A 26933-nucleotide genomic window follows, 5' to 3' on the forward strand; every position below is an offset into this window, starting at 1 on the left:
TTGTAAGTTACTACAGTTTGTTAATGCATAGTTAAAATATTTTCATGCAGATGATGTAAGCAGCCATATAATTGATGATGTGGGTACAGAGCAGGGTCACTTGTCTACAAAAAACTCTACTTTTCAGTCATTCCATTGTTTTAACTTCAATCCTCTGAGTCTTCAAGACGACTTGATGTTTAGAGGGTCCTTTAGTGAAACCTGAACGTCTCTGATGGGGAGGGCTCTTCATCACTCACCTGAAGTCTTTCTGTGTTGATGCCAAAATTCCAGCTTTCACCTTAGTAGATTTGGTTGCAGGCAGGCGCAGAGCCCATCGGACTTGCAAATAAGTCCCAGGTGTGAAGAAGAGTGATCAGTAAGGGAAGTGGCGAGGCCATGATAATGATCAATGTTTCACCATTTTACCTAGGGCCAGAAGTATATCCGGAAGACTGACTTTACAAGTTTTCCTAAAACCGAGGCTTTAAAAAGGAGGTCGTAGGTAGGCGTCAGGGGAAATCTAAAAGTATCATCTAAGCAACCGACTTTTAAATTCTAAACCCCAAATGAAGACTAACTCCACAAATGAAGCACGTGGGTTTCAGCTTGTTGCCAAAACGCAATACAGTGTAGAGGCGCTTCACGCAACGATCAGGTTGGCTGATTTTCCGGTGTAGAAAAGGCTACATTTGAACTTTGGACAACAAAGAGACTATATTGAAGGAATTATATCAAGCATATTGTGAATAAAAGCTGAAATCAAGGCTATTTGAACAGAAGATCGAATACTCAAATGTAAACTCCAAAGGGCATGGCTAGAATTGATAAACACCTACTTTGTGCAAAGATACTGTGCTATTCCAGGAGCTACTCAGATTTAAAGTACAATTCTTACCTTCCATGAGTTTTGAAGCTAATAGAGGAAGATGGGTAAAAGGGAGGAAGTGCGTGGATAACATAATGGAAAACAGAATGTTTTAATAGCCACAGAAGGCAGAGGGCTAGGGATTCACAGGCAAGAGAAACAAACCCCGCTCAGAGCCTGAGAACATCTGTGGAAAAGATAGCATTTGATGGCTAGAGACAGTTTCTTGCTTTGTCATGTTTGGAGTGCTATTCTCAAAAATATATTGTTCTTTTCTGATTATAAAAACTTATTTTAGAAAATTTGTAAAATCCATAAAAGTATTTAGTATAAAAATTAATCATCCCACCAAACATTAAATAACATTAGCATTTTGAAGTATTTATTTCAATCTTTTTCTGTCTATATTTACGGTTTTTTGTTAAAAAGAAAGTAGAAATGAAACAAACCATTTGACATTACACTTTTACTTTTTATGTACTTTTTATCCTGCTGTGGTTTGCCCTAATATATTAAGAGCACTCTCAAATGCTATTAAGGGTTATCTGAAAACATAATTTTAATGACAGAATAATTTATTTAACCTTTTCCATTTGGGGAACTATTTTTGCTGTTTCCAATTGCTTTTTTTTTCCTATTACAAATAATGTCATGAACATTCTTTTAAAAAACTGTGTTCATATAATTATTTCCTTTCATTTTTTTTTTTTTTTTTTTGGTAAGGAAGATTGTCACTGAGCTAACATCTGTGGCAATCTTCCTCTGTTTTGCATGTGGGATGCTGCCATGGCATGGCTGTGACAAGCAGTGAGTAGGTCTGCACGCGGGATCTGAACCTGTGAAACCCTGGGCCACCTAAGCAGAGCACACGAACTTAATCACTAGGCCACCAGGTCAACCCCTTGATTATGTTTTTAAAGTGGCATTATTTGGTCTAAAGGTCTAAACATTTTTAAAGCTATTAGTAGTGTAAACTAAAAGACAAACTTGGACCCAGGTAATGATAAAATTTATTTAAAGCATTATTGCATAAGGATTGAAGGATTATTGCAATAGGGAGAAGGCTCTGGCTATGAGATCTGCATCTCAAAGATCAGGCAGAAACTGGCTTTCTTTTATAGGGAGGAATAAACAAGGCTAGAAAGTACCAGGTGTCAGGATTGAGATAAGTGAGTGTCCTGATGGGACAGTAAACCAGGGACTGTTTTTCCATAAGGTCAGCCAATTCTTTGGAGGAGCCATGAAGGAGAGGTTGTTCCACATTCTAGTGCTCAAAGTGGGCCAAAGTTGAGGGGCCTTGGAGAAGGAGAGAAGCTTGACCAAAGTTTAGTCAAGCTAGTTACCAGATTGATCAGTAGGGACAAACAGTTCAGCTAATCATTTATGAAACGAAAAACAGGAAGTTGGAGAGCCTGTTTCTGGCCTTGTCATGAGTGAAAAAGGAGGTCATCCAGAAATCTAATCTAATCTAAGGTGTAAGGGGAAGTAAGCCATTTTCCAAAACACAAAAGGGGTGGGGGAATTAACTCCAGAAATCAAATCTAATCTAATCTAATCTAAGGTGTAAGGGGAAGTAAGCCATTTTCCAAAACACAAAAGGGGTGGGGGAATTAACTGTGGCTGTTTTACGGGAGCACAGGGCTTAGGTAAGGTTCAACATTGTCATTAAATATTGCTGAGTTGCCTTCCAAAAATGTCTATACTCCTACTGGCAGTGTTTGAGAATGCCAAAAATACTTTAGATAGGTAGGATTTTGACTGATGGGGGTGGGGGACAAAGTATTCCATGCAAGGAAAAATAGTATGGACAAAGATGTAGGGGAGGAAGACATTTCCTCTTCCCAAATGTGGGTTAGTCTGGCTGGAGAACGAATTAAATTCACATGAGACAGAATAGCAAGAGAAAATTAAACAAAGCTTTATGAGGAACCATGGCCTGGGGCCTTTCTTCCCGAAGGAAGAAAGGGCACCGAAGAAGTGGGGTGCACAGAGTGGTTATATACCCCCAAACAGGGTGTTTCACATATGATTGAAGTGTCCCTGTTACAACAGTCACGAGGCTGCTCTGTCAGCACAGCTCTTGATGGAAACGGCAGATAGGTCTCCTGTCTCAGTGAATGCTGCGGGGTGGCAGGTGTGTGGCCTTGGGCTGGGGGGTCACAGATGAGCACTGCAATCGGTTCCCAGCCTAAAGAAAGATGCTTAATCTTTAAGGAGATGCCAACGTTGGGAGGGGGAGGGAAGTCAGTTACAGGAGGTTACCAGAGAAGCACAATAAAATGCAGATTTAAGTCCTTGCCTTTGGTATTGATTAAGAGTTTCTAGAGAGAAGGTCATCTCCTTTCTTCTTCCTGGTACAGAGAGGGAGGCACCTTTTACAGATAGAGATTTACCTTACAAATGTAAGTGCCCTAACAAAGGGCAAGTTCCATTCCTCAGAGCCTCCTTCCCTGTCCCAGTTTATCAAAAGCAATCAGCCTCAAATAATCCTGATGCCAAAGAGGCATATCTTGGGGTGGCCAATTTCAGGTCCCTACAAAGACACAGAGGCAGGGAAAATGCAAACTGTGGAAAATAGTATAATGTGCAGTTTGACTAAAATAGCTCAGTGAAGTAACCCTCAACAGGCAGGTAGGGCTAGAAGGGTGGGTAGGAGAAATACCCCAGGCTTTCAATGCTAAGGTGAGAAATGCACTTAAATTAGCAGCTAAAGAGACACTGTTAACAATTTGTGTTCAATGGTTTGATATAATCAGAGCTATGTTTCAGGAAAACCAATCTGTTGAGTAACAGGGGGTTTCAAGGAGTTAAAATTTTCCTACTTTTGGAGACAAGCATTGGTTAGCCAATGCTGACCATACATCCCCCATTTCTTCTCAAAATGTTTATAGTACCAATGCAAAGTAAAGAGACACAGTTCTCGATTGGATGGTAAGTGTTAATCCGGTGAAATGGACATAGCAACATGCTCCATTTGTATAATGTCTTAAAACTGCCTCCTACCCTCATTTCCCCTTTAAAACCCCACAAAATCACACCCACACTCCCTGTCAATCTTTTGGACTATTTAGTGTCACAGCAATATTGTGGAGTAGGGAAAAAGACCCTCTTCTACTGGTGGGTTACTTTAGGCAAGTTACTTAAGGTCTATGCCTTAGTTTCCTCATTTGTAAAACTGGGTTGTCTATTAGTGTGTACCTCAAGGGTTATTGTGAGGATTAAATTAATTACTGCGTGTATTAGTTATCTATATTGATGCATAACAAATAAACAAATTAGTGGTTTAAAATAACACGCATTCATTACTTCACAGTGTTGGTGGATCAGGAGTCTGGGGACAGCTTAGCTGGGGCCTTTGCTTCAGGATATCTCACAGGGCTACAAGCAAGGTGTTGACCAGGCCTGGGCCAGCTCGACTGGGGAAGAATCTGCCTCCAAGATCACTTGGATTGTTGGCAGAATTCAGTTCCTCGAGGTTTCCTGGACTGAGGGTCTGTATTCCTTGCTGGCTATTGCCTGGGGGCTGCCCTCAGCTTCCTGCCATGTGGGCCTCTCCACATAACTGCTTACTTCATCAAAGCATGCCAGCTGAGAAGGCAGTCAAGTCAGCTAGCAAGGCAAAGCTTCCAATCTCTTGTAAACTGTTCATGAGATAACATCCTACCACATTTGTGGTATTCTATTGGTTAAAGGCAAGTCACTAGGTCAGCCCACACTCAAAGGTAGAGGAATTACAAAGGGCACGAAAGCCAAGAGGTATCATTTGGAGCCATCTTAGAGTCCAGTTGCCACAGTGTGCCCTTTGGCTCCTAGTAATTCATGCCTCTCTGTGAAATAATAAGAAATATATAGATTGGTCCCTGTCCCCAGTTCCTGACACAGAGTTCATAGTAGAGGTGCTCAGGAGAATCTTTTGTTCTAATATTTAGTTTTTGACTCCAGTTCCCGACACAGGGGTCCTGAAGCTTTCGTAATTTCCTAAGTTACAAGAGCACTAGGAGCATCTTTTCTTCTAGTATTTGGTCTTTGACCCTAGTTCCTGACACAGAGCGTCTAAATCCCTTGGAGTTTTCTGAGTGATAGCAGTGTTTTTCATTTTAATGAGGTGACTCTTGGTAGGCTCAGGAATAGGGGCTGGTCACAAGAAAGACTAAGCAAGCCATGATCAGAGGCTTGGGATTTTCAGTCTCATCCCAATCCGTCATTCTCCATAGAGGGGAGGGGAGTTAGAAGTGGACTCAACGCCTGTGCGATGAAGCCTTCATAAAACCCCCAAAGTACAGGCTTCAGAGAGCTTCTGGGTTGACAAACAATCTACATGCTGGAAGGGTGGCATATCCCAACTCCATGAGAACAGAAGCTTCTGTGCTTGGGACCCACACAGACCCCACTCTATGTCTTTCTTTGTCTGGCTGTCCATCTGTGTCCTTTCTCATGTTCTTCATTATATAATAAACTGGTAAACATAAGTAAATGTTTCGCTAAGTTCTATGAGCTGCTCTAGCAAATAATTTAACCTAAGGAGGTGGGCGGAGGGTAACAGGAATCTCTGATTTGCAGCCAAGCCAGACAGAACTTGTGGGTAACCTTCTCGAAGAAAATAATCCATAACCAATCTATAAATGAAAATTTGGGATGAGTTTATTCTGAGCTAAAATGTGAGGACCATGGTCCAGGGCCTTTCTTCTCAAAGGAAGAAAGGACACCAAAGAAGTGGGGTGCACAGAGTGGTTATATATCCCCAAAAAGGATGTTTCACATATGATTGAAATGTCCCTTTCACAATAATCGCGAGACTGCTCTGTCCGCACAGCGATTGATGGAAACAGCAAGTAGGTCTGCTGTCTCAGCGAACACAGCAGGGTGGCAGGTCTGTTGTCTCCAGCTGGGTGGTCACAGGTGAGCTGGGTGGTCAAAGGTGAGCTGGGTGGTCAAAAGTGAGTGCAGCAATCAGTTCCTAGCTTAAGGAAAGATGCTTATCCCTAAGGAAATGCCAATGTGGGACGAAACTGCGCCTTTATCTTAAGGGCATTTGTTCTTGCCATAGCAAATGTTTAAAGCAGATATACAATGTGTGCTCAACAGCCACGGTCAGGCCCTTTTGGAAAAAAACAAAGTCAGGCCAAATTAGGTTTACACCAAATGGCTTCTTCATATACTCCAATATATCCTATTGCTTGCCATTTCTATTTGTCAACCTGGGGACCTATTACTTGCTATTGGTATCTGAAGTTGGGGCAGAGGCAGTCTCCTGGGACTGAGCCTTTAACCTGTGGGGTCGGTGCTAATTCCAGTTAGTGTTTGAATCGAATGGAATTGTAAGACACCCAGCTGGTGTCATAGGAAATTGCTTGGTGTGGGAAAAAAAAGAACCCACACATCTGGTGTCAGAAGTGCTGTGAGTGTGGAGTGTAAGAGTAAAGAAGAAACATAGAGGAGAAGTGAGTTTTTCCTACTCACCCTTCCACATGCAAAATGCATTCACCCTCTTGCAAGGTCCCCAGAGTTCTCATCCCATTATAGCGCTAGCTCAAAGTCTAGGATCTCATCTTTGACATCAGAGCCAGATGTGGATCAGGATTCTTGAATATACAGTGGCCCTCCACATCTGCAGGTTCTGCATCCACAGATTCAACCAACTACAGATCAAAAGGCCTATGATGGTTGTGTCTGTACTGAACGGTACAGACTTTTTTTCCTTGCCATTTCTCCCTAAACAATACAGTAAAACAACTATTTACATAGACTTTACCTCGTATTAGGTATTATGAGTAATCTAGACATGATTTAAAGTATACGGGGGGAGGGGAGTGAATAAGCTATATGCAAATACTATGACATCTTATATCAGGGACTTGAGCATCCATGGATTTCAGTATGGGGGAGAAATCCTGGAAACAATCCTCCTTGGAAACTGTGGGACAACTATAGTTCTTTGGTTCAGCTCTTTGGCTATATTCCTTTTGATCTGCTGATCTATGAAATGAAAGAAACAAGGTATTGCCTTCCCACCCACCACCCAAAACAATGGTGGGGCAGAGAAAGGATAACACGTATAGACATTCCTATTCAAAAAGAGGGAATTGGGAGGGACAGAGGAGTCCCTGGTCCAGGGCAATTCCAGAATCCAGCTGCCCAGAAATTAGAAATTTCTTGATTAGCTTTCAAGGCCTATAAACACTTCAGTATATATCTCAGAGAAATGAGTTTTAAAAAAAATTACAACCACAGTAATATTTTCACAAAAAGAAAATAATAATTCCTTGATATCTAACATCCAGTGTTTTAAAATATCCTCAATTGCCTCGTAAATATCTTTCTACAGTCTATTTGTTTGAATCACGATTCAAAACAAGATTTCTATCTCACATTTGATTGACATATCTAAGTCTGAAAATCTGCAACAATGTCCTATTTATTTATTTATCATTTGCTTTCCAACATTGTGGATTTTGCGGATTATATTCTTCGGTGTTACATGGCATCGTCCTCTACCTGTTGCATTCACTGCAAACAGACAATGTGCTTGACTAGATGTAGGTTTAATCTTTTTGCAGGAAGACATCATGGGTGGTATCGTCTATTGCCTCATAGCAAGAGGTCCATAATGTCATATTATCTCTTTTAATGATATTAAAATTGATCTGTGGCTTCAGGGTATCTCAGCCAGATCCGCATAATATAAAATTCCCCCATTAGCTTTTTGCCTAAAGTTTTTAGCAGCTATTGATGATTATGGCTTAAATCCACTATTTCATTAGCAGTTGCAAAACAGTGACTTCTTTTTTTTTTTGAGGAAGTTTAGCCCTGAGCTAACTACTCCCAGTCCTCCTCTTTTTGCTGAGGAAGCCTGGCCCTGAGCTAACATCCGTGCCCATCTTCCTCTACTTTATATGTGGGACGCCTACCACAGCATGGTGTGCCAAGCAGTGCCATGTCCGCACCCAGGATCCGAACCGGCAAAGCCCCGGCCGCTGAGAAGCGGAACGTGAGAACTTAACCGCTGTGCCACTGGGCCGGCCCCAATAGTGACATTTTTAAAGAAAGAAATGTTTTCACTAGCTATTTGGTTATCCTGAAATACTGTTCATATGTAAGACAAGATAACTGCTTGATTTTTTTACTTTACTTACTGATTTTTAGAATAATGAGTTGGTGCCCTAGCAACCTCCAAAGGTGATTAATGAGGTCTTTTAAAAAGGATTTTTATTAACTCATGATTTTTCATATATTTGATGTGTTTCAGCAGTCATTATTCGAATTTAATGGTCCCATCTTAATTGTCAGTGGGCGGCCCTTCAAGTTAGTACTTAGATCCTTTTGACTCAGGCTCAGGCTTGCAAATCTCTCTCAGCAGGGCAAAGGTGATTTGAGACTGTGCAGACATGTATCCTATCTAGACCTTCATGCTGTGACCTTGAAGGTGACTCCAGCAATCCTGAGTCCTGCCAATTGCCTGCATTCAGCTTTCTCAGGCAATTGTGTGAGCTACTTGCTATCTTTCTAATGAATTCTTTTATATTTAAGCCAAGAATTCTGATTGATCTAAGAGGAAGAAGTGAAAAAGAGGACAGCAGTTAACGTAAGATAGAGTGCAAAATCAACTTCAGGACAGTTAGTGCCACGTAACATCATTTACGTAAATTAAAACCACAAATAATACATTTTGTTTAGTCAAACAATATCAAAATCATGGGAGTGCTTGTGTCTTGAATAGTGGGGGTGGGGGGCAAAGAAATGTAACTGTGGGTGGTAGGTAGAGGAGGCTTTAGCTGTGGAAGGAGTTAAAAGCCGGTACCTATTGATGTAGATCAAGACTACCCCAGGTAGAGAAGCCCAAGGTGACCTGGCCTACATGCCAATCTATATGACCCAATGGATTTTATGGTGTGGATTAGGGCTGCCCCAGGGAGAGAAGCCCAGGGCATCCTGGCCTACATGCTGATCTATAGGACCAGATTCATATCTAAAGTTATATGACCACACAATAACCAGACCCCATCGGCACTGAAACCATTTAATGACTTTTTACATCATCTTTTCTTTGTCTAGTAAAAATAAGTCACGTACCCATGCCTTATAAATTTAGCCCTAACCCTCAACACATTGCAGCAGCTCTTTACTGCCCATGGGTCCTGTCCCCATGCTATTCCATACTATTCTCTAAATAAAAGAGCACTACTGCCAGACCTTGAGAGCCCAAGAAATCTTTCTTTCGACTCTTCAGCTCGCCGACCCCGCATCACCTATGATCTATTTACTCCTTTTAGTACAGAGATGTACTAGAGGGATGAAGAAAAAGGTGAGTGACTCTCCTTGTCAGTTGGACCTTGGATACATAGACGAATGGCATTTGCTAGGAGGAAGAGAATTTATCTACTGAATGCACTTAGGATATCCCTGGCCATGGGATTACTTATGCTAAATAAACCGAGAATCTAGGAAGCATGGTTCCACAGCTAAATAATTCTTGGGATATAAACTGAAGTCTGTTAGGTGATTCGAGAACCTCATTAAAGACTTCATCTATAATTGTGGGTCAGAGGGTGTATTAGCTTGCTAGGCCTGCCACAATACAATACCGCAGACAGGGTAGTTTAAACAAGAGAACTTTGTTTTCTCACAGTTCTGGAGTCTGACAGTCCAAAATGAAGGTGTCAGCAGTTTTGGTTTCTTCTGAGGCCTGGCTCCTTGGCTTACAGATAGCCATGTTCTGCTGTGTCCTCACATGGTTGTCTTTCATCTGTGTTGTTCTTGTCCTAATCTTCTTTTCTTATAAGGCCACCAGTCTTATGGGATTGGGACCCACCCATATGACCTCACTTTATCTTAATTACCTCCTTACAGGCCCTATCTCCAAGCACAGTCACATCTTCGGGTACCAGGGCTTAGGATTTCAATATATGAATTTTAAAGGGACACAACTCAACTTGTAACAGGGGGTATTGTGTCCAACGCAGGAAGGAAGGACCTGTAAAGTTAGGTGAGATTTCTCAGACCTCTGCTTTGTCTGAGCCTCTCCATGACCCATATCTCTGAATTCATTAGTAAGGCTTGATGCTGGGTAAGATCCCTGATTTCATGTCAACCTGATCCTGGGTGTTAGCTCAAGCGATATCTGTACTGTTTATTTTTTAGAAAAACAGACTGGAAGCAAATATGAAAAAATACTAACGTGTCAGTCTGGATGTCTGCTATAGCATTCTTTGTAATCTTCTTTTTCTGTTTTAGTTTCTCAAAATAAAAATAAAACAAGAGGAGTGGTAAGGAATCTTCTGCCTGAACAAAGGTAGGAACATGGGATAGAGAGCAACAAGGTGGTGTTAAACAAACAGGCCATTAAACTGATGTGGCTCTAACCCCTTGGCAGCCTACCCAAACAATCCAAACTCTAATCTTGTAAATGTCTCAAGGTTACAAACCAGACCCTAAGAAAACCAATCACAAACAGCCAAGGCCTGACGGTACAGCCAATTTCCTTGCTTCGCTTCCTGCCTTTTCTCTATAACTCTCTTCCCAGCTCCTTTTGGCAGAGCACCCCTGAGCACCTCCTGTTTGGCTCAAGTAGTGGGGCTATTTGTGATTATATTGCACTTAAAAAAAAAAAAAAAAGATTGTGCATTAAAATTAAAAACTAGAAACCCTAATAATCCATAGAAATGTCAGGTGACAAATCAAAAGTATTTGTAAAGTTTCTCATTCGGCTCTGATGAGCACCGCCCGCTCTTTTGTTCTTCTAATATTACACATTCCTTAGTGCAGCTTGAACTTTTTCTTAAAGGCATGTAATCCACAAAGTTTTTAACTCAAAATTGAGCGCATCTAGAAGGACTCGCAAGCTACTTGTGGATGAAATCATCGGGTGGCTACGAAGTAGGGGCGCTGAAGGAGGCACCCTGTAGCCTACGGAAGAAAATAGCATTGTTTCTAAATATCTACGTACTTTTTATTTCTCCGGGCCCGGGCTCGCGTAGGGACTGAAATGGCACAACGGTGGAAATAAAAGCGTCCTGAGAGGGCGGCCACAGGCCTGAGCTCGACAGGCCAAGCTCTGGGGACAGCTCAGGACTTGGCAGCAAGAAGAGTAAACCCTTGACGTGCGGCGCCGGGCGGGAGGACACACCACTGCGCAGACTCCGCGGCGGCGCGCAGGCGCACATAGGGGCAGTGCGCGCTCGGGGCCGTGCGCCAGGCTTGGGTGGCCCTGGTGGCAGTCGCTCCGTATTCTCCTGCGGGTGGAGAGGCGGCGCGCCATGGCGCTGCGGGGCGTCCGGGTTCTGGAGCTGGCCGGCCTGGTGCCCGGCCCGTTCTGCGGTATGGTCCTGGCGGACTTCGGGGCGCAAGTGGTGCGTGTGGACCGGACCGGCGTCCGCGGCGGCACAAGCTACCTGGCCCGGGGCAAGCGCTCGCTGGCCCTGGACCTGAAGCGGCCGCGGGGAGCGGCGGTGCTGCGGCGCCTGTGCACGCGGGCGGACGTGGTGCTGGATCCTTTCCGCGCCGGTGAGCCCAGCCTGCGAAGGGAGGGGGCCGGACTGTTCGGACTGAGGCTGTGCCCGCCGCTCCTTTGCCCTGTTGCCACGTGAACCCATCCCGTCCCTGCCTTTCTAGACTTTGTGTTGCATTTGATACTGTTGATCATTCGCCCCTCGGGACGATCTTCCTACTTGGGATCCGAGATACCGCGGATGCCCTTGTTCGCGTTATAACTCTCGACTCTTTCCAAGTGCCTCTTTTTTCCTCACCTCCTATTTATATTTGCCTTTCTTGATTATTTGACGGTTAGGAACCCTGTGAGAATAATGAAAGACGTAAATTCTCTCCTGGGAAAATTGCATATAGGATTTAGTCATTTTGCTACAGTTTTGGGGTTCTGTGTACCCTCGAAAGCCATCCACGGACCCAGCACTCCCTGTCTTAAATGCTGGTATTCCCAAGTTCCCCTTCAGCTCAGTTTCGTTTACTCTACACTCTGTTTCCTGGAGCCGCCTTATCCATTCCCACTGTTTTCACCTTTTATAGACAGATGATGCCCGAATCCGTAAGTGTACCCCCCGTGTTAGTGCCTCAGACCGCTGGGATCCCCAGGTCCTGCACATTTCTATCTGGCTGTCCTCCAGCCACTGCAGCTTCCAGAAATCCCAAACCAAGCCCGTCACCTTTCTTCCTAAGGTGATATCGCCTCCTTCTGAATTATTTATCTCAGGGAATGGAAGCCGTAGCCACCCAATTGCCTGAATCAGAAACTTGCGCTTCCTCTGTGACTCCAAATCTTTCTCTCCACTTGCTTTCAGTTATCACGAATCCGTTCATTCTTCTTCCTTTCTATAACTAAGCATCCCTTCTCTCCATACCTGCTGCAGCTTCCTTGATAGTGTCGTGACAACCTTTTTCAAAGATGATGTTTGGATCTAACACTGCTCGGATCCATTCTCAGACAGCTGCCAGAGTTATCTGCAAGCACACATCCCAAGCTTTGCCTGGTACATAACAGGAAATCAGTAAATGTTTGGTGAATGAATTGAATGTCTCTGGGGCACCAGGTGTGTTTAAATGTGACCCCATTTACCCTTACAGCTAGATTTGAGGATTGTAGTAATAATAATTTAACAATTAGGATTATATCGTAGTTTAACCGTGTCCCATTTGAAGATGAAGGAGAGTCAACATGGTTAGATAATTTGTTCAAAGTCTTACGATTAGGAGGAAAATACCACTGTGGATACAGGTGTAGCTGCCAGGTGAGGGATTATGGCTGGTGTTTAGGAAGAGGACTAGAGGACCGTTGTAGTATATCATAACGTTAGGAAGAAAGACAGTGAATTTAGTATGTAATCTTTATTGCTTTTAATCCCAGGAGACTAGGTGTCAGTTGCTTAGATTTTGTGCAATGAATATGGTACTTGCTGAGACCTTAAGAGATCTTAGGTGCCTTCGTAGCTAACCTTTCCATGGATATTTACTGAGCCTTTCTGTGAGGGTTTTGATGCTGGGTTCTTTAGAGGCTTGTGGAAACAGATCAAGCATGAATTCCACCAGAGTCGCTCCTGAGCTGATAGGGAAGATGGAATATATACATACATAAGTACAGCATGAGGTAGAAGGTGGTAGGCACTAATGCGGGCGTAGAAGCAAAGGTCCTAAAAGGAAGAGCAGTGTTCAAAAGTGAATTTTTGACCAAATAAAGACCCCGGGTAACTATTGCAGGAGAACAAACCATTTCTAATTACTAAGGAGAGGGTTTTATAAAGGGACAGACTAAAGGGATGAAATGCCCACTATGGGGCTTGAAGAAGCTTGGATGTGACTGAAGGGAAACAGGCAAGTGCTGGAAGGAAATAGCCTTCTGAGGCAGAAGCCACACATTCCAGAAATGGTGGCCTTGCTCTTTGGGTCCTTAATTACTGGAAACACGCTACAAACCTGCAACAAACATTAGTATTACTTGTATGAGTGCTGTTTTATGTTTGCCAGAGAGAAGGGATTATACCCATCCTCAATTCATGCTTGCTTAACAAAAAATTGTTACTTTTCTCTTAAGGTGTCATGGAAAAACTCCAGCTGGGCCCGGAGATTCTGCAGAGGGAGAATCCAAGTCTTATCTATGCCAGGTTGAGTGGATTTGGCCAGTTGGGGAGGTTCTCTAGGTTAGCAGGCCATGATATCAACTATTTGGCTTTGTCGGGTATGTTAAAAAAATAATTTCTCTATACTTTTTATTTTGTTCCCAGTCAAGATCTACAGTTCTACTAAGGAAAAAGAATTTTTAAGGGGGAAGATTGAAATATTTATCAGAATCAATAAGGAGAGTATGGTTGTTTAAAACGGATGAGTTTGTCTCGGAACAATCATTGTCAACCCTTTTCCCCCTGTCTTAACACATTTGATGGATAATATACTCTCACTAGTCACATTTACTTACTACATTTGTGGAGTCAATTCTCAGGCAAGCCCCTGCTACAAATAAGAGAGTTGGTGGTAATAATGATGGTGGCTCTAGAGTTTGAAAATGCTGATATAATTTGATTCTGACCCCACTCTTCACGCCGTCTTTGTGAATCATTGCCTGAGTTACCATTTTAGACTTGTATGAATACTAGAAAAAGCCTGTTTTTCAGGTTGTGATCTCACTTTATTGAAGTGTTGGCCTGTAAGAACATGTGTTAGAATGGCCTGATTCTAGAATTCTACAGACTGTATGTTGTTGAGTAAAGAAAGTCTCTAATTTTGTGTGAATATACATTGAAAGGTTGAGGAAAAGAGTGAGTATAGAATTGGATTTTTTCATCTATTTTAAAATTTAATTGCTTTTCTTTCTTGTATTTGATTATTTTCTTGCATCTCTTTCTAATAAGCATGGAGGTGCATTATACTGTTGTTAAACCATAAGCTAAGTTGATAACAAATCATTTTTTCCCAAAACTCAGTGAGTATAAACTTAGCAGTAAAATTCTGAAAATGTTAGTTGGAATAAAGTTTTAGAGAAGGAAAAAAACAAAACAAGGAGCCTTGTTGGAGGGAAATCCTGTTTATAAATATGCCGAATAGGTTTAGATTTGGAAAAGCATTAGGTACTAGTGTTCACTTATGTCAGCAACTAGAGTGATTGGTTACTCCTCTAAGATGTTCATGTATTTATTTAAAAGAGACGTTAAATTTACAGTTAACTTTCCCCGATTTTTTTAAATGGTGTAGGTGTTCTGTCAAAACTTGGCAAAAGTGGTGACAAGCCATGTGCTCCGCTGAATCTACTGGCTGACTTTGGTGGTGGTGGCCTCATGTGTGCGCTGGGCATCATGATGGCTCTTTTTGAACGTACACGCTCTGGCAAAGGTCAAGTCATTGACGCAAACATGGTAAGTGATATTTGGGGGAAATGATAAGCCCACCCGTTCTTCTTAAGTACAGTAGATCCCCCCTTATTCTCAGGGGATGTGTTCCAAGACCCCCCGCCCCCCCATAGATGCCTGCAACGACGGATAGTACTGAACCTTATATATGCCATGTTTTTTCCTGTACATACATACCTATCATAAAGTTTAATTTATAAATTAGGCACAGAAAGAGATTAAAACAATAACTAATAATAAAATGGAACAATTATACAAATATACTGTAATAAAAGTTACTGTAGATCTTAGCAACCTCAGCATGCGATTTTTTTTCTTTCCTTATTAACTCAACAACTTTCACTTTTTCACTTCAAGAAAGTCCTTCCTGGCTTCTCATGGGCATCTCCGAATTGCCAGCATCATTACTCGGGATTTGGAGCCGTTATTAAGTAAAATAAGGGTTATTTGAACACCAGCAGTGTAATACTGCAACAGTTGATCTGATCACCCAGACACTACTAAGTGACTAACAGGCAGGTTGTGTATACAGCGTGGATGTCCTGGACAAAGGGACAATTCACGTCCCAGGCGGGATAGAGTGGGGCGATGGGAGATTCCATAATGCTATGCAGAACGACTCACAATTTAAAACTTAGGAATTGTTTATTTCTGGAATTTTCCATTTAATATTTTCAGACCATGGTTGACCTCAGGTAACCAAAGTTGCGGAAAGCAAAACTGTGTATAAGGGGGGGGCTACTGTACCGTAGATGGCTGCCTCAGATCTTTTTCTGAACACTTCAAGAGATAAGTGAGATTTGAAGATTGAATCCAAGTTACCAGGGATATCCTTTTCTTTAAAATAGCCTCATCTCCTAATTTACATGTGTCAGAATGTCAAATTTTGATCATCTGTTTGTGGAGTCAGTTTTCTAAACTTTTCCTGACTCACCTGATTCCTGTGTTGTGTTTTAGCAATTTTCTGCACACTCTCCCTTGTGCTTAGAATATACTTTTCAAGCAATCCTCATTCAAAACAGGGCTCAGGAAGCCTCCCATAGCAGATAGAGAAGGTCACCCCTTAAGGGTGCCGAAGTCAAACGGGCCAGTCCAGACGTCCTTCCTTCTGCATTGTGTAGGGGAGACTATGACCTCATCATGCTTCGGTTTCTTCACTGTCACACGCTGAGCGTGTGCCTCATGTTATCCTGAGCTCCTTCCCTGTGTGATTTCTCCTAATCCTCAAAACAACAATTTCACCTGGAATACGTTATTATTTTAAAGAGGAGGAAACTGAATCCTAGAAATTTGCCTGAGTTCTCACAACTAGTTGGTAAGAGTTCAATCCAGCACAACGACACATTTGCCTTGGACAGATCTTTGGAGGTGGCATGGAGACAAGACTGGAGGCCGAGGGACAGTTACCGGGTTATTGCTGTGAGCTAAGGGCAAGTGCCAAAGTCAGTAATGGTAGAATGGGTCTGGATTGAGTGATAGTTGAGATGTACAATTTCTGAGATTTGGTGATGCGTTGGCAATGAGGGGAGAGGGAGGAATCATGGATGGCTCCCCTATTTCTGGCTTGGACTACCTGGTGGATGGTGTCAGTGGCACCTTGGGGGAAGACCATTGAAGGAAGAAGCAGTGTGGCACAATGGTCAAGAGCACCGACTGGCAGCTGACTTCCTCCACCTCAGCTCTGCCACTTCATAGCTCTGTGATCTTGGGAAAGTTACTTAATCTCCCTGTGCCTTAGTTTCCTTCTTTGTAGAATGGAGATAATAATGGTATCTACTTCATAGCATTGTTAGAGAATTAAATGAGTTCATCCATTGTTCAGTGTCTGGCATAGAGGAGGCACTCCATAGGAGTTTGGTTTTGTTATTATTATTAGAAGAAAGGCATTCAGTTTTGGTCATTTCAAGTTTGAAGTGCCTTTCAGATATCCAATGGAATACGTAAAGTTAGGGACTAGAAACAGATTTCAGAGGCATTTGGGAGCCATGTGGTCTGCTAGGGAAGGGGATAGAACACCGGCGTTTGAGGAGTGAGAGGGCAGAAGAGGAGAAGCCAGGGCTAAGGAGAGGGACGTGGAGAGCCACAGGGAGCGTTGTCATGAAAGGGAAGGAAAGAGAAAGTCCGAAGAGGGTCAGAAGTTGATGGAGACCTCGAGAGTTTAAAACCAAACGGTGTAGATTGGGTTTGTCATTGGTGACCTTTGCAAAGGCCATTTCCGACCAGAGTCCCTCATCTCGGGGCCTTGGTTTGTGCTTCCGTCTCCTCGAGGCCTAATCCCTTGCTGCCCTGTCCTGTTTCTGTGTCCTGTGAGCCTGTCATCAGGGTACAGTCACATTGTCCTTGCGTCCATCTCCGACGTGACTTCAGCAGGAGCGGAGTGTGACTGGTGTTTTCATCGGCGGCTCCTGGCCAGTCCCGGCCCAGGCCCAGCTCGCACCGGAGCGGCAGCAGCACCTGCTGTCAACTTACCGTGCGCCGAGGGCGAGGCTCAGTGCTTCACGTCATCTCCCCTCCTTTGATCCACGCGACCACCCGAAGGAGGCGTCCTCCCGGAAGGCTCTCAGGCTTCTGAAGGCCTGTGAAGACTTTCCGCCGTGGAGAGGCCCACAGCCTTCTCCTGAAGCAGGTGGCTGCAAAGGGTCCGAATCTCTGCACCCGGGCAGTTTGACACTTTCGTGGGCATGAAAGCCATGCTTTCGGCCACTGCACTCGGCTGCCCTGTGGGCACGCTCCCTGTGGTGCCAAAGGAATGCACTGAGAACAACCATGAGGCCTTGAGAGTTTTAAGAAGTTAGGATTAACTACTGCATATTTAGTAATAATCTGAATAATTTACTAATGACATGTAATTGCTTTTTTATAGTCAAATTTAAATAAAGGATAATTACTGCTTTCATCAGATTGTCTAATCAGAATTACATGACAATTAGGAAGATATTCAGGTATTAGTGTATGTGAATACACTGTAAACTTTATGCAAGGTTCATGTTTGTGTTAGGGTATTGTGGTGTTGGCTAATTCCTCCAGACCCGATGGATCATAAAGCATTGTGTTCATTACTTCCCCATCTCTGGGAACCCTTGTGATTCACATACTTGTAGAAGCTGATCAGGGGGAGCAGATACCTTATTCTTCTAGGCCAGTAGTTTCAGATGTTTTTAGCAGCAGAATCCTTGACTCATGCCTGCCTGTGATGACCTGGAGTCGTCTCTTCATAGTAGTGTTTCCTTGGAAAGTGTAGAGTGAAGATAACTTTGGAACGCGGGGTCTGTTTTGCCTTGTTTACTCCTGGTCTGGGGGAGTGCGCCTGACCTGGGGGCTAGGGCTGCATGTTGGCATGCAGGTCGTGGGTCTATAAGGTGAGAACCATCTAGAAGGTTGGGAAATGGAGGCTGCAGTTTCCCTGTCTCAAGGGGCTCTCCTCTGTGGCAGCATTCCCTACATGTGGGTGAGGGGGCCAGAGAAGGCGTGTGCCTCAGTGGCCTTGTGATGAGATGAGGATTGTAACTGCTATATTCCTTATCCTGTATCCTCCTGTGGCACTAAATAAAGTAGGATTAGATTAGAGCCTGTTTGTGTCCTGAGGGGGTCAAACTAGACTCTGAACTCTGTCGGTGCATCTTTTTTCAGCAAACTCGTGAGTACATCCATTACATAAAAGACATTATATGTGTATATATATGTGTGTGTGTGTGTGTGTGTGTGTGTATCATTATATGTATTTGTGTAGGTGTATGTATAGGTATAAATGTGGGGACTCTCTAAAATCTACATAACCCAGTTTCAAAAAAAAGCACCACCATAGGCCACTTATACAAACTCCACTATTTGGTAATGACAAATGTCCAAACCCTGAATTCAGGTGTACATGAGAATTCAAGTTAAAAGGGAAATTTGGGATGTATTGAAGATATATTTTGCATTTGTTTCATAGCCAGTAACTGTGGGAAATTGCGTGCTCACTGTTGGAATGTGGCCTCTCTATTGGCAACCTCAGAGACAAGGATGCTTTGATGGTCTTCTCCCTGGGGTGCTGGAATCATTAGGATCAGAAAGCTACAAGGACAGGGAAGTGGTTGTCTTTAGATAGCGCAGTGCATCCAGCCTTGTGATACTCATCCCTGAAGATGCGAATCCATTCCTGTTCTCACTCCTGGACTCAGCGAGAAGTTGGCATTCCCAAACTAGTTTATCTGGACTCACAAAACCCATATACCTGCCACCCATATTGTTATGTTCATTTTGTAATTTCCTAGTGATATTAAAGTTAAAATATATTAAATACTCAATTATAATTTTCTTGGGCTTAGACTCCAACTACAGTAAGTTAAATTTAATTGTAGTGTGATTTACCTTTAAAATGTGATATGCTTCATATGTCTGTGTATATATGTTTATAGGAATTGAGATCAGACAGTGGATTTTTAAAAACCTTTTTGCTTTATTTTTAACTTTTTGTCCTGAGAATTTTTAACATATATGTAAGTAAAGAGAATATAGAATGAACTTCCATATACCCTTACCTAGCTTCAAAAATTATCAACATTTTGCCAATCTTATTTGAAAGGAAGAACAAAAATAGCTGCTTCTGAGTCTTTTCTGAACAGTGTTTTCTGAACTCGATAGTGCAGGAACTCCCTCTGCCATAAACCTACTCTGCTGGCTTTCTCGAAATCCCAAAGAAGTTGTATAATTGGATATAATCTTCCTATACATTTTTATTCAATATTTAAAAAAAAAACCCAAGTAGAAAGGAATGAAGCTTTTATAGTTTAATTATATGGATTCGTATTGTGTTGTGTCTTCAAAGGTGGAAGGAACAGCATATCTAAGTACTTTCCTGTGGCAAACACAGGAAATGGGCCTGTGGGAACAGCCTCGAGGACAGAACATGTTAGATGGTGGAGCTCCTTTCTACACAACATATAGGACAGCAGACGAGGAATTCATGGCTGTTGGAGCAATAGAGCCCCAGTTCTATGAGTTGCTGATCAAAGATAAGTAATTTCACGTACTTTCCCCACCCTCCTTGTCCTGTGGATGTTCTTTAGCCTCTATTTTGGGGCCTTTTGAAATTTGTGATATCTTTTATTATACATCCATTTTATAATTAACCCAATTAGAGCCATCATTATATCGTGGGGCATTTCCCCTATTTTTTAAATTGACGGGTGATTTTACAAGTCTCTGAAATAGCTCAGGGTTTTAAAACAATAGTAATCCCTTTTGTGGGAGTTCCATGTTTTCGTTACATTTCATGCTCAGTAGTAGTCCTCAGACTGGGTAAACTCGGCTTGCCTCTTTTCAGGTTCGTTGATTCTTTCTCCTGCAGTTCATGTCTGCTGTTGAGGCCCTTTCATGGTTTTCATTTGTTACCATACTTTGCAACTCCAGAATTTCTATTTGATTCCTTTTTTCAATAATTTTTGTCTCTTTATTGATATTCTCTATTTGATGAAACATTGTTCTCATACCTTCCTTTAATTCTTTAGAAATGGTTTCCTTCAGTGCTTTGGACATATTTAAAATAGCTGACTTAAAATTTTTTTCTAGGAAGTCCAACATCTGGCTTCCTCAGGGATAGTTTCTATTGATTACTTTTTTTTCTGTGTATGGGCCATACTTTTCTTTTTCTTTGCATGCTTCACAATTTTTTGTTGAAATAGGTTATTTTAAAAAATGAAATGTGGCAATCTGGAAATAAGATCTCCTCTTCTCTTCGTCCTGGATTTGTTGTTGCTGCTGTTTGTTTATTCAGTGACTTTCCAGGACTGGATCTGTTTTCTTTGGCGTGTGCAGCCACTGCTGTGTGCTCAGTTAGCTTGATGGTCAGCTAATATTTGAACAGCAGTGTCTTCAAGTGCTTTGAACCAGTATGTCTCCCATGCTTTTCTGAGGCGCTCTGTGCCTTCACTTCATGCTGGTGCAGAGCCTCACGGTCAGCCAGAGATGAAAGATGAGGACCTTCTCAGATCTCTTCTGCGCATGCCTGCCGCCCTGGACCTGTGCATGTGCATGGTCTTTTAAACTCTCAGGAGTATGTTGGAACTTTTCAATACCCTTATGGACATCCTATTCCTTGCTTTTTTCTTTTAAGTTTTTTGGTCAGCTCCTTGTTAGTCCCAGCAGGTAGTGCCATCTCTGATAGCTGCAATTTTAAACCGTTGCCACTAATTTTTTTTTTTTTTTGACATGTGCTGGGAATAGGGCACTGTGAACTCTGAGTCAGATCACATAAAGGCAAGCCCTGAGAATGAGCCTTTCAGGGAGTTGCCAGACAGGCCAAGTAGTGGCAGTTTTCCGGGGGTAGGATTTTTGAGGAGCTCCGAACTCATTCTCCCCCCGCCAATGGCTGTTATCCTGCTGGTTTTCAAGCTACCATAGTTGGGAACCTGTTGATTTTAAAGACTATCACAGAGCTGGGGAGAAAGGGGTGAAATTAGCGCAGGTGATAACACCATAAAGTCCTACTGAGATTCATTCATTTTTCTTGAATAAATGCTCTTTGGATGGTTGCAAGCTTTCAGTTAATTTCCAGAGTTTTGAAAAAGTTGATTCTGACAATTTGTGCCAGTGTTGTTGTTGCTTTTATGCAGGAGCGAATTGTTGAAGGTTCTTGCTCTGCCATTCCAGAAGTTAACTCCCCTTCTTGGCGTATCTTGTTATTTTAAAACATATATGTTTGGAATAATTATTTCTAATATCCACACTCCACCTCAATAAATGAGCCTTTCTGGGACATTTTTCTATAAGGCCCTTCAGCCCCTCAGCTTCTAATCTTCTCCTGGCTGTTCTCTTTCTGAGTCTAAACTATCACACCCTATGATTTTTTTTGCAGCCCCCTCTCTTTGCATCCAAGCCTTTTCTAGTATCCTTAACCTTCTCTTTCCCTTCAGGGATCCTTAGCTGGGCTTCAGGCAGACTTAGCGTGTTAAATCAGATTTTGCTTAATCTACATAGGCTGTGCCAAAATGCCTTAGCATTTTCTTTCTTTTACAATATTTATTTTTCAAAATAGTACTTTTACTAATCACATATATGTTATTTCTCTCTCAGGCCCAACTAGACAAACTCCCACATCTATAATGATATTTTGAGGTAGTATTAATTATATGCTTCATTTATTTCACCGTGTATTTTTAGATCTTTGAGACCCTACCTTAATTTAGCTCTTCAGGATCTGAACATAAATACACAAGGTTTTTGTAAGAGGCGAACGCCACTGTGCTGTGTCCCTGCTGCTTTCCAGGGTAAAGAAATCTGAAAAGACTGAGAATTTCATGACATTGAGAGATGGCAGGACTCTTGTAGTATAACCAGATAAGCAATAGAGAGTTTTTAAAAGTTGTTTTAAAATTTCAAAATATTATTAAAAGAAAACCTGAAATAATGAGTGTTGACAAGGATGTGGAGAAACTGGAACCCTGTACATTACTGGAGGAATGTAAAATTGTGCAAGCACTGTGGAAAATGGTATGTTGGTTCCTCAAAGAATTAAACATAGAAATACCATATGATCCAGCAGTTCCACTGCTGGGTTTATACCCAAAAGAATCGAAAGCAGGGACTCAAACAGGTATTTGTACATCCGTGTTCATAGCAGCATTATTTACAATAACTAAAAGATGGAAGCAACCCAAGTGTCTCTCAGCAGATGAAAGGATAAGCAAAATGGGCATATACATACAATGGAATGTTATTCAACCTTAAAAAGAAAAGAAATTCTGACTTCTGCTATAATGTGGATGAACTTTGAAGGCATTATGCTGAGTGAAATAAACCAGTCACAAAAGGACAGATACTGTTTGATTCTGCTTATATGAGGTGCCTAGAGTTGTCAGGTTCATAGAGACAGAAAGTAGAATGGTGGTTGCCAGGGGCTGGGGGAGGGGAGAATGTGGAGATAGTGTTTAATGGATACAGAGTTTCAGTTTGGGAAGAGGAAAAGTTCTGGAGAGAGATGGTGGTGATGGTTCCAGAACAGTATACAGTTGGCCATCCAGATCCACGGATTGAAAGCCCTACAGTGTTTGCATTTATACTGAACAGGTATTGTACAGACTTTTTTTTCTTGTCGTTATTCCCTGAACCATGCAGTATAACAACTATTTATATAGCATTTTCTTTGTATTAGGTATTATAAGTAATTTAGAGACAATTTAAAGTATATGGGAAAATGTGTGTAGGTTATATGCAAATACTAAATCATTTTATATAAGGGACTTGAACATGTGTGGATTTTAGTATCCGGGGGGGTCCTAGAACCAATCCGCCAGAGGGAAAACTGTAAATATACTTAACACCACAGTACTGTACACCTAAAAATAACTAAAATGGTAAATTTTACCCATATTTTACCACAATGTTAAAAAATGAAAAAAAGTCAAAAATATTTAAACAACACAGAATTTGTCAAATAAGAAGTAAAAATTCTCCCTTGTCCTTTCATTTTGGGAAAATTTGGGATGTCTCCCCAGAATTTTTTCTATGCACATGCAAACACACATTTTATTTTTTACAATTTGTTATTTATATATATTATGTACAGTTACAAACATTTATCATTAATAGCTATCTCTTTTTATTCAACAATATAACAAGACATTCTTGTCAATAAAAAAAGAGCTTTACCCTCACCTTTTTTTTATAGTAGCCATATGATATGGTGTGCCTGTCCTAAAATTTACTTAACCATTTCTTTATTCAAATTCATCTGCATTTTTTCAAGTTTTTCATTATAAGAATGTTTATTAATCTATTAACATTAATCTTTGTACATATATCATTGCATACTTAGAAATAAATTTTTGAGTGCTTAATATATTCCTAATATTGTGTTACAGAGCAGAAAAGTATTATGTGTACTTAAAACAATAATATTTTGTGTGTGTGTGTGTATGAATATCTGTACAAGTATGTGTGCGGTAGTTTTTTGGAAATCAAAACATACTTTCCCAAGTTTTAAATGGTGTCTGAGTCCCCAGGCCAGTCCCTGAAAGTGTTTGACTTATAATACCACAAATTTAGTATTGATTAGACTGTAGAAACTAGCCACAATCTCTAATTGCATTTCTATGGGAGATCGGATTCAGAGCTCCGTAGAGGGATGTGAAGAGCACAGGAAACAGCCCACCCGAGACCACTGGTAGTTCATCCTGTGGCCTCGATCAGGGTCTTGGGCAGGATGGGGAATTGTGGGCTGAGAAAGGATGACGAGACGGTGGAGCAGCTGGGTGGCAGACTTAGGGGTAGAACTTGGGGTCCTTTGATTTCTACTATTTTCCCATATACACACTATGACCTGTGTGATCTCAAGTATGATTTTTGTTACAGAGAGGACAAATTGTTGCTAGTTTTATTTAGTTTTATGATTCTGATCACTTTCTAATTTAAAAAACTGTTTAAAAAGGATGCAAAGATGTTTCCAATAGTAGCTACCATCTACATCACTACTTTGGCTAACTGCTCATTTTTTGTGTTTTTTAATCACAGAGTTTGGGGCAATCAGGAAAGAGAAAGCAAAGTCAAAGGTATCCTTAGGAACATTTCTTTGTAGATTTACAGTGATAGACCTGAAACTATAACTCCAGATCTTTTCTGGTATTTAAGTGGGACAAGTGACTATAGAGAAAAATTTACTTATAAATCCCACAGGTGTCTTTTCACCACAATCCAGAACTCTGTGAGTTCTCCTTGTTTCCCTATATCCCTCAAAACCCTAAGGAGAGCCTGCGGTGTTCATGACTTCTTACCTTTTCAGAGCAGCCTACACTTAGTCATTGTTCTTCAGTGTAGTAGGGAAAGAAAGGATGATAAAAGTGAAAATTATTTGATTAGCTTGGCTAAACTTACACAAAATGTTATGCATAATTTCAAACATTTAGAAAACCTCTTACATGAGGGAAAAAAATGGCATTTACGCCAAACCCCAGTAAAGTGGCCCTTTGGGTATAATTTAATCAGTACAGAGTTCAGGTGTATCTGTAGGGGTAGGTGCTTGTCAATAAAGGAAGCGCAGATCAGGTCATGGGCCAAAGAAGCCCTCCTTCCTGTTAAATCGCCAGCTGGATGCTTTCATCCTCTTTGCACTGTGTGTTGAGGGGCCCTTCAGGGCCCTTCACGCTGGAGAGAAAGGTCTGCATGCCCCGTTGGTGACTGGCTGGCTGATGACTTTCTGCCCTGTTTGCTGTAGGAACGATTTGCAAGAGTCTTTGGTTACTTTACAAGTCCTTTGTTCCTTAGTGAGTCAAATATCACTAGAGCTCTTTTCTTTGACCAAAATACAAAGAAATGAATATCATTTATAAAACTGCAATTTTGAATTTAATTGTTTGTCTTTAGGCTTCTTCCTTGAAAACTGAGATAGTCATGTAAAGTTGTTTAGATTTTATCTTTCATAGAGTTTAGGAGCATTATATAAAATATGGGGTTATTTTAATTCAATACGACAGATGATAACATCAGGAGGAAATTTCTTTTTGCAAACCTACTCAGAGGGAAGAGATCGATTTCTGGAACCTAGACCATTAAAAATAGACTACTTTTTTTTTTTTTTAACATTTTATTGAAATGATAGTTTACAGCCTTGTGAAATTTCGGTTGTACCTTATTGTTTGTCAGTCGTGTTGTAGGTTCACCACTTCACCCTTTGTACCCACCACCCAGCTCCCCTTTCCCCTGGTAGCCACTAATCTGTTCTCTTTGTCTACATGTTTAACTTCCACATATGACTGGAGTCATACAGAGATTGTCTTTCTCTATCTGGCTTATTTCACTTAACATAATACCTTAGAGGTCCATCCGTGTTGTTGTGAATGGGATGATTTTATCCTTTTTTATGGCTGAGTAGTATTCCATTGTATGTATATACCATATCTTCTTTATCTAGTCATCAGTTTATGGGCACTTAGGTTGCTTCCACGTCTTGGCTATTGTAAATAATGCAGCAATGAACATAGGGGTGCATGGGACTTTCCGGATTGCTGATTTCAAGTTCTTTGGGTAGATACCCCGTAGTGGGATGGCTGGATCATATGGTATTTCTATTTTTAATTTTTTGAGAAATCTCCATACTGTTTTCCATAGTGGCTGCACCAGTTTGCATTCCCACCAGCAGTGTATGAGGGTTCCTTTTTCTCCACAACCTCTCCAACATTTGTTACTTTTTGTTTTGGTTATTTTTGCCAAAAAATAGGCTAATTTTGATGCAATTAAATAATAAGATCTTGGTAATGGAGAGTCTGTTTTGAGTCCTGCTACCCTTACTACCTCTGCTCTCTCAAGCCATTGGCTCCAACTTCAAGATGAGTTTGAATTTCTTCTTTTGACCCATTTGAGAAACCCTTAACGACCATCCTATTTGGGACAGTGTGGTGAGCTCCAAACTCATCTTCACTGATTATAATCACTCCACACAAAGCATAATAATTTAAGAAATTGTGTTTTTCTCTCAGGACTTGGACTCAAGTCTGAAGAACTTCCCAATCAGATGAGCATAACTGATTGGCCAGAAATGAAGAAGAAATTTGCAGATATATTTGCAAAGAAGACAAAGGCAGAGTGGTGTCGGATCTTTGATGGCACAGATGCGTGCGTGACTCCAGTTCTGTCTTTAGAAGAGGCTGTCCAGCACGGTCATAACAAAGAACGAGGCTCCTTTATCACTCACGGGGAGCAGGGTGTGAGTCCCCGCCCTGCACCTCTGCTGTCAAACACCCCAGCTATCCCTTCTTCCAAAAGGGATCCTTTTGTAGGAGAACACACTGAAGAGATACTTAGAGAATTTGGGTTCAGCCAGGAAGAAATTGATCAGCTTAACTCAGATAAAATTATTGAAAGTAGTAAACCAAGAGCTAATCTGTAAGTTTCCAGCCTCGCAGCTCAAGTGAATTTGAATACTGCATCTATGGTATGGAATAATACCCAAAATTGTAGGTGTGGACACGTGATCCATCACAGTGGTCCCATCGAATTTTTCTAAGTAAGAAATAAGACTGATTATACAGTAATGATTGAATTGTGAAAATGGTTAATCATGGCTTTTGATTTAGGAATGTTTTTAGTTTACCTATACTAATCCGTGGCAGTTTTTCTGTCTTCCAGTTTACTTGATAATTATATTTGTTGATATTGAAATACTTAAAGATTTATAATATACTTTAAATGAGTTAACATCATGCTTTTTATTAAATAAAGCTTTTTTTTCCCCTAAAGTTTACTCATGCTTCTAAGTTTGTGAA

At 41.4% G+C, this 26933-nt stretch overlaps 1 protein-coding gene across 1 annotated transcript; it reads left to right on the forward strand.

Annotated features, from left to right (window-relative positions):
* Positions 1 to 8854: 8854 nt before the first annotated feature.
* On the forward strand, positions 8855 to 26906 carry AMACR (alpha-methylacyl-CoA racemase). The gene is made up of 5 exons (XM_070245946.1): positions 8855 to 11347; positions 13386 to 13529; positions 14540 to 14700; positions 19505 to 19689; positions 26146 to 26906. The coding sequence occupies exons 1-5, from the start codon at positions 11101 to 11103 to the stop codon at positions 26555 to 26557; spliced, it is 1149 nt and encodes a 382-aa protein (XP_070102047.1). The 5' UTR covers positions 8855 to 11100; the 3' UTR covers positions 26558 to 26906.
* Positions 26907 to 26933: the final 27 nt, after the last annotated feature.

The sequence above is a fragment of the Equus caballus genome, chromosome 21, assembly GCF_041296265.1.
Source record: "Equus caballus isolate H_3958 breed thoroughbred chromosome 21, TB-T2T, whole genome shotgun sequence".
Classification (NCBI taxonomy): domain Eukaryota; kingdom Metazoa; phylum Chordata; class Mammalia; order Perissodactyla; family Equidae; genus Equus; species Equus caballus.

Bases quoted from the DNA above. Each gene is read 5' to 3' on its own strand.
- AMACR (XM_070245946.1), top strand. From the start codon at position 11,101: ATGGCGCTGCGGGGCGTCCGGGTTCTGGAGCTGGCCGGCCTGGTGCCC. The intron at 11,348-13,385 runs GTGAGCCCAGCC...TTTTCTCTTAAG, and splicing joins GCTGGATCCTTTCCGCGCCG to GTGTCATGGAAAAACTCCAG. The intron at 14,701-19,504 runs GTAAGTGATATT...GTGTCTTCAAAG, and splicing joins AAGTCATTGACGCAAACATG to GTGGAAGGAACAGCATATCT.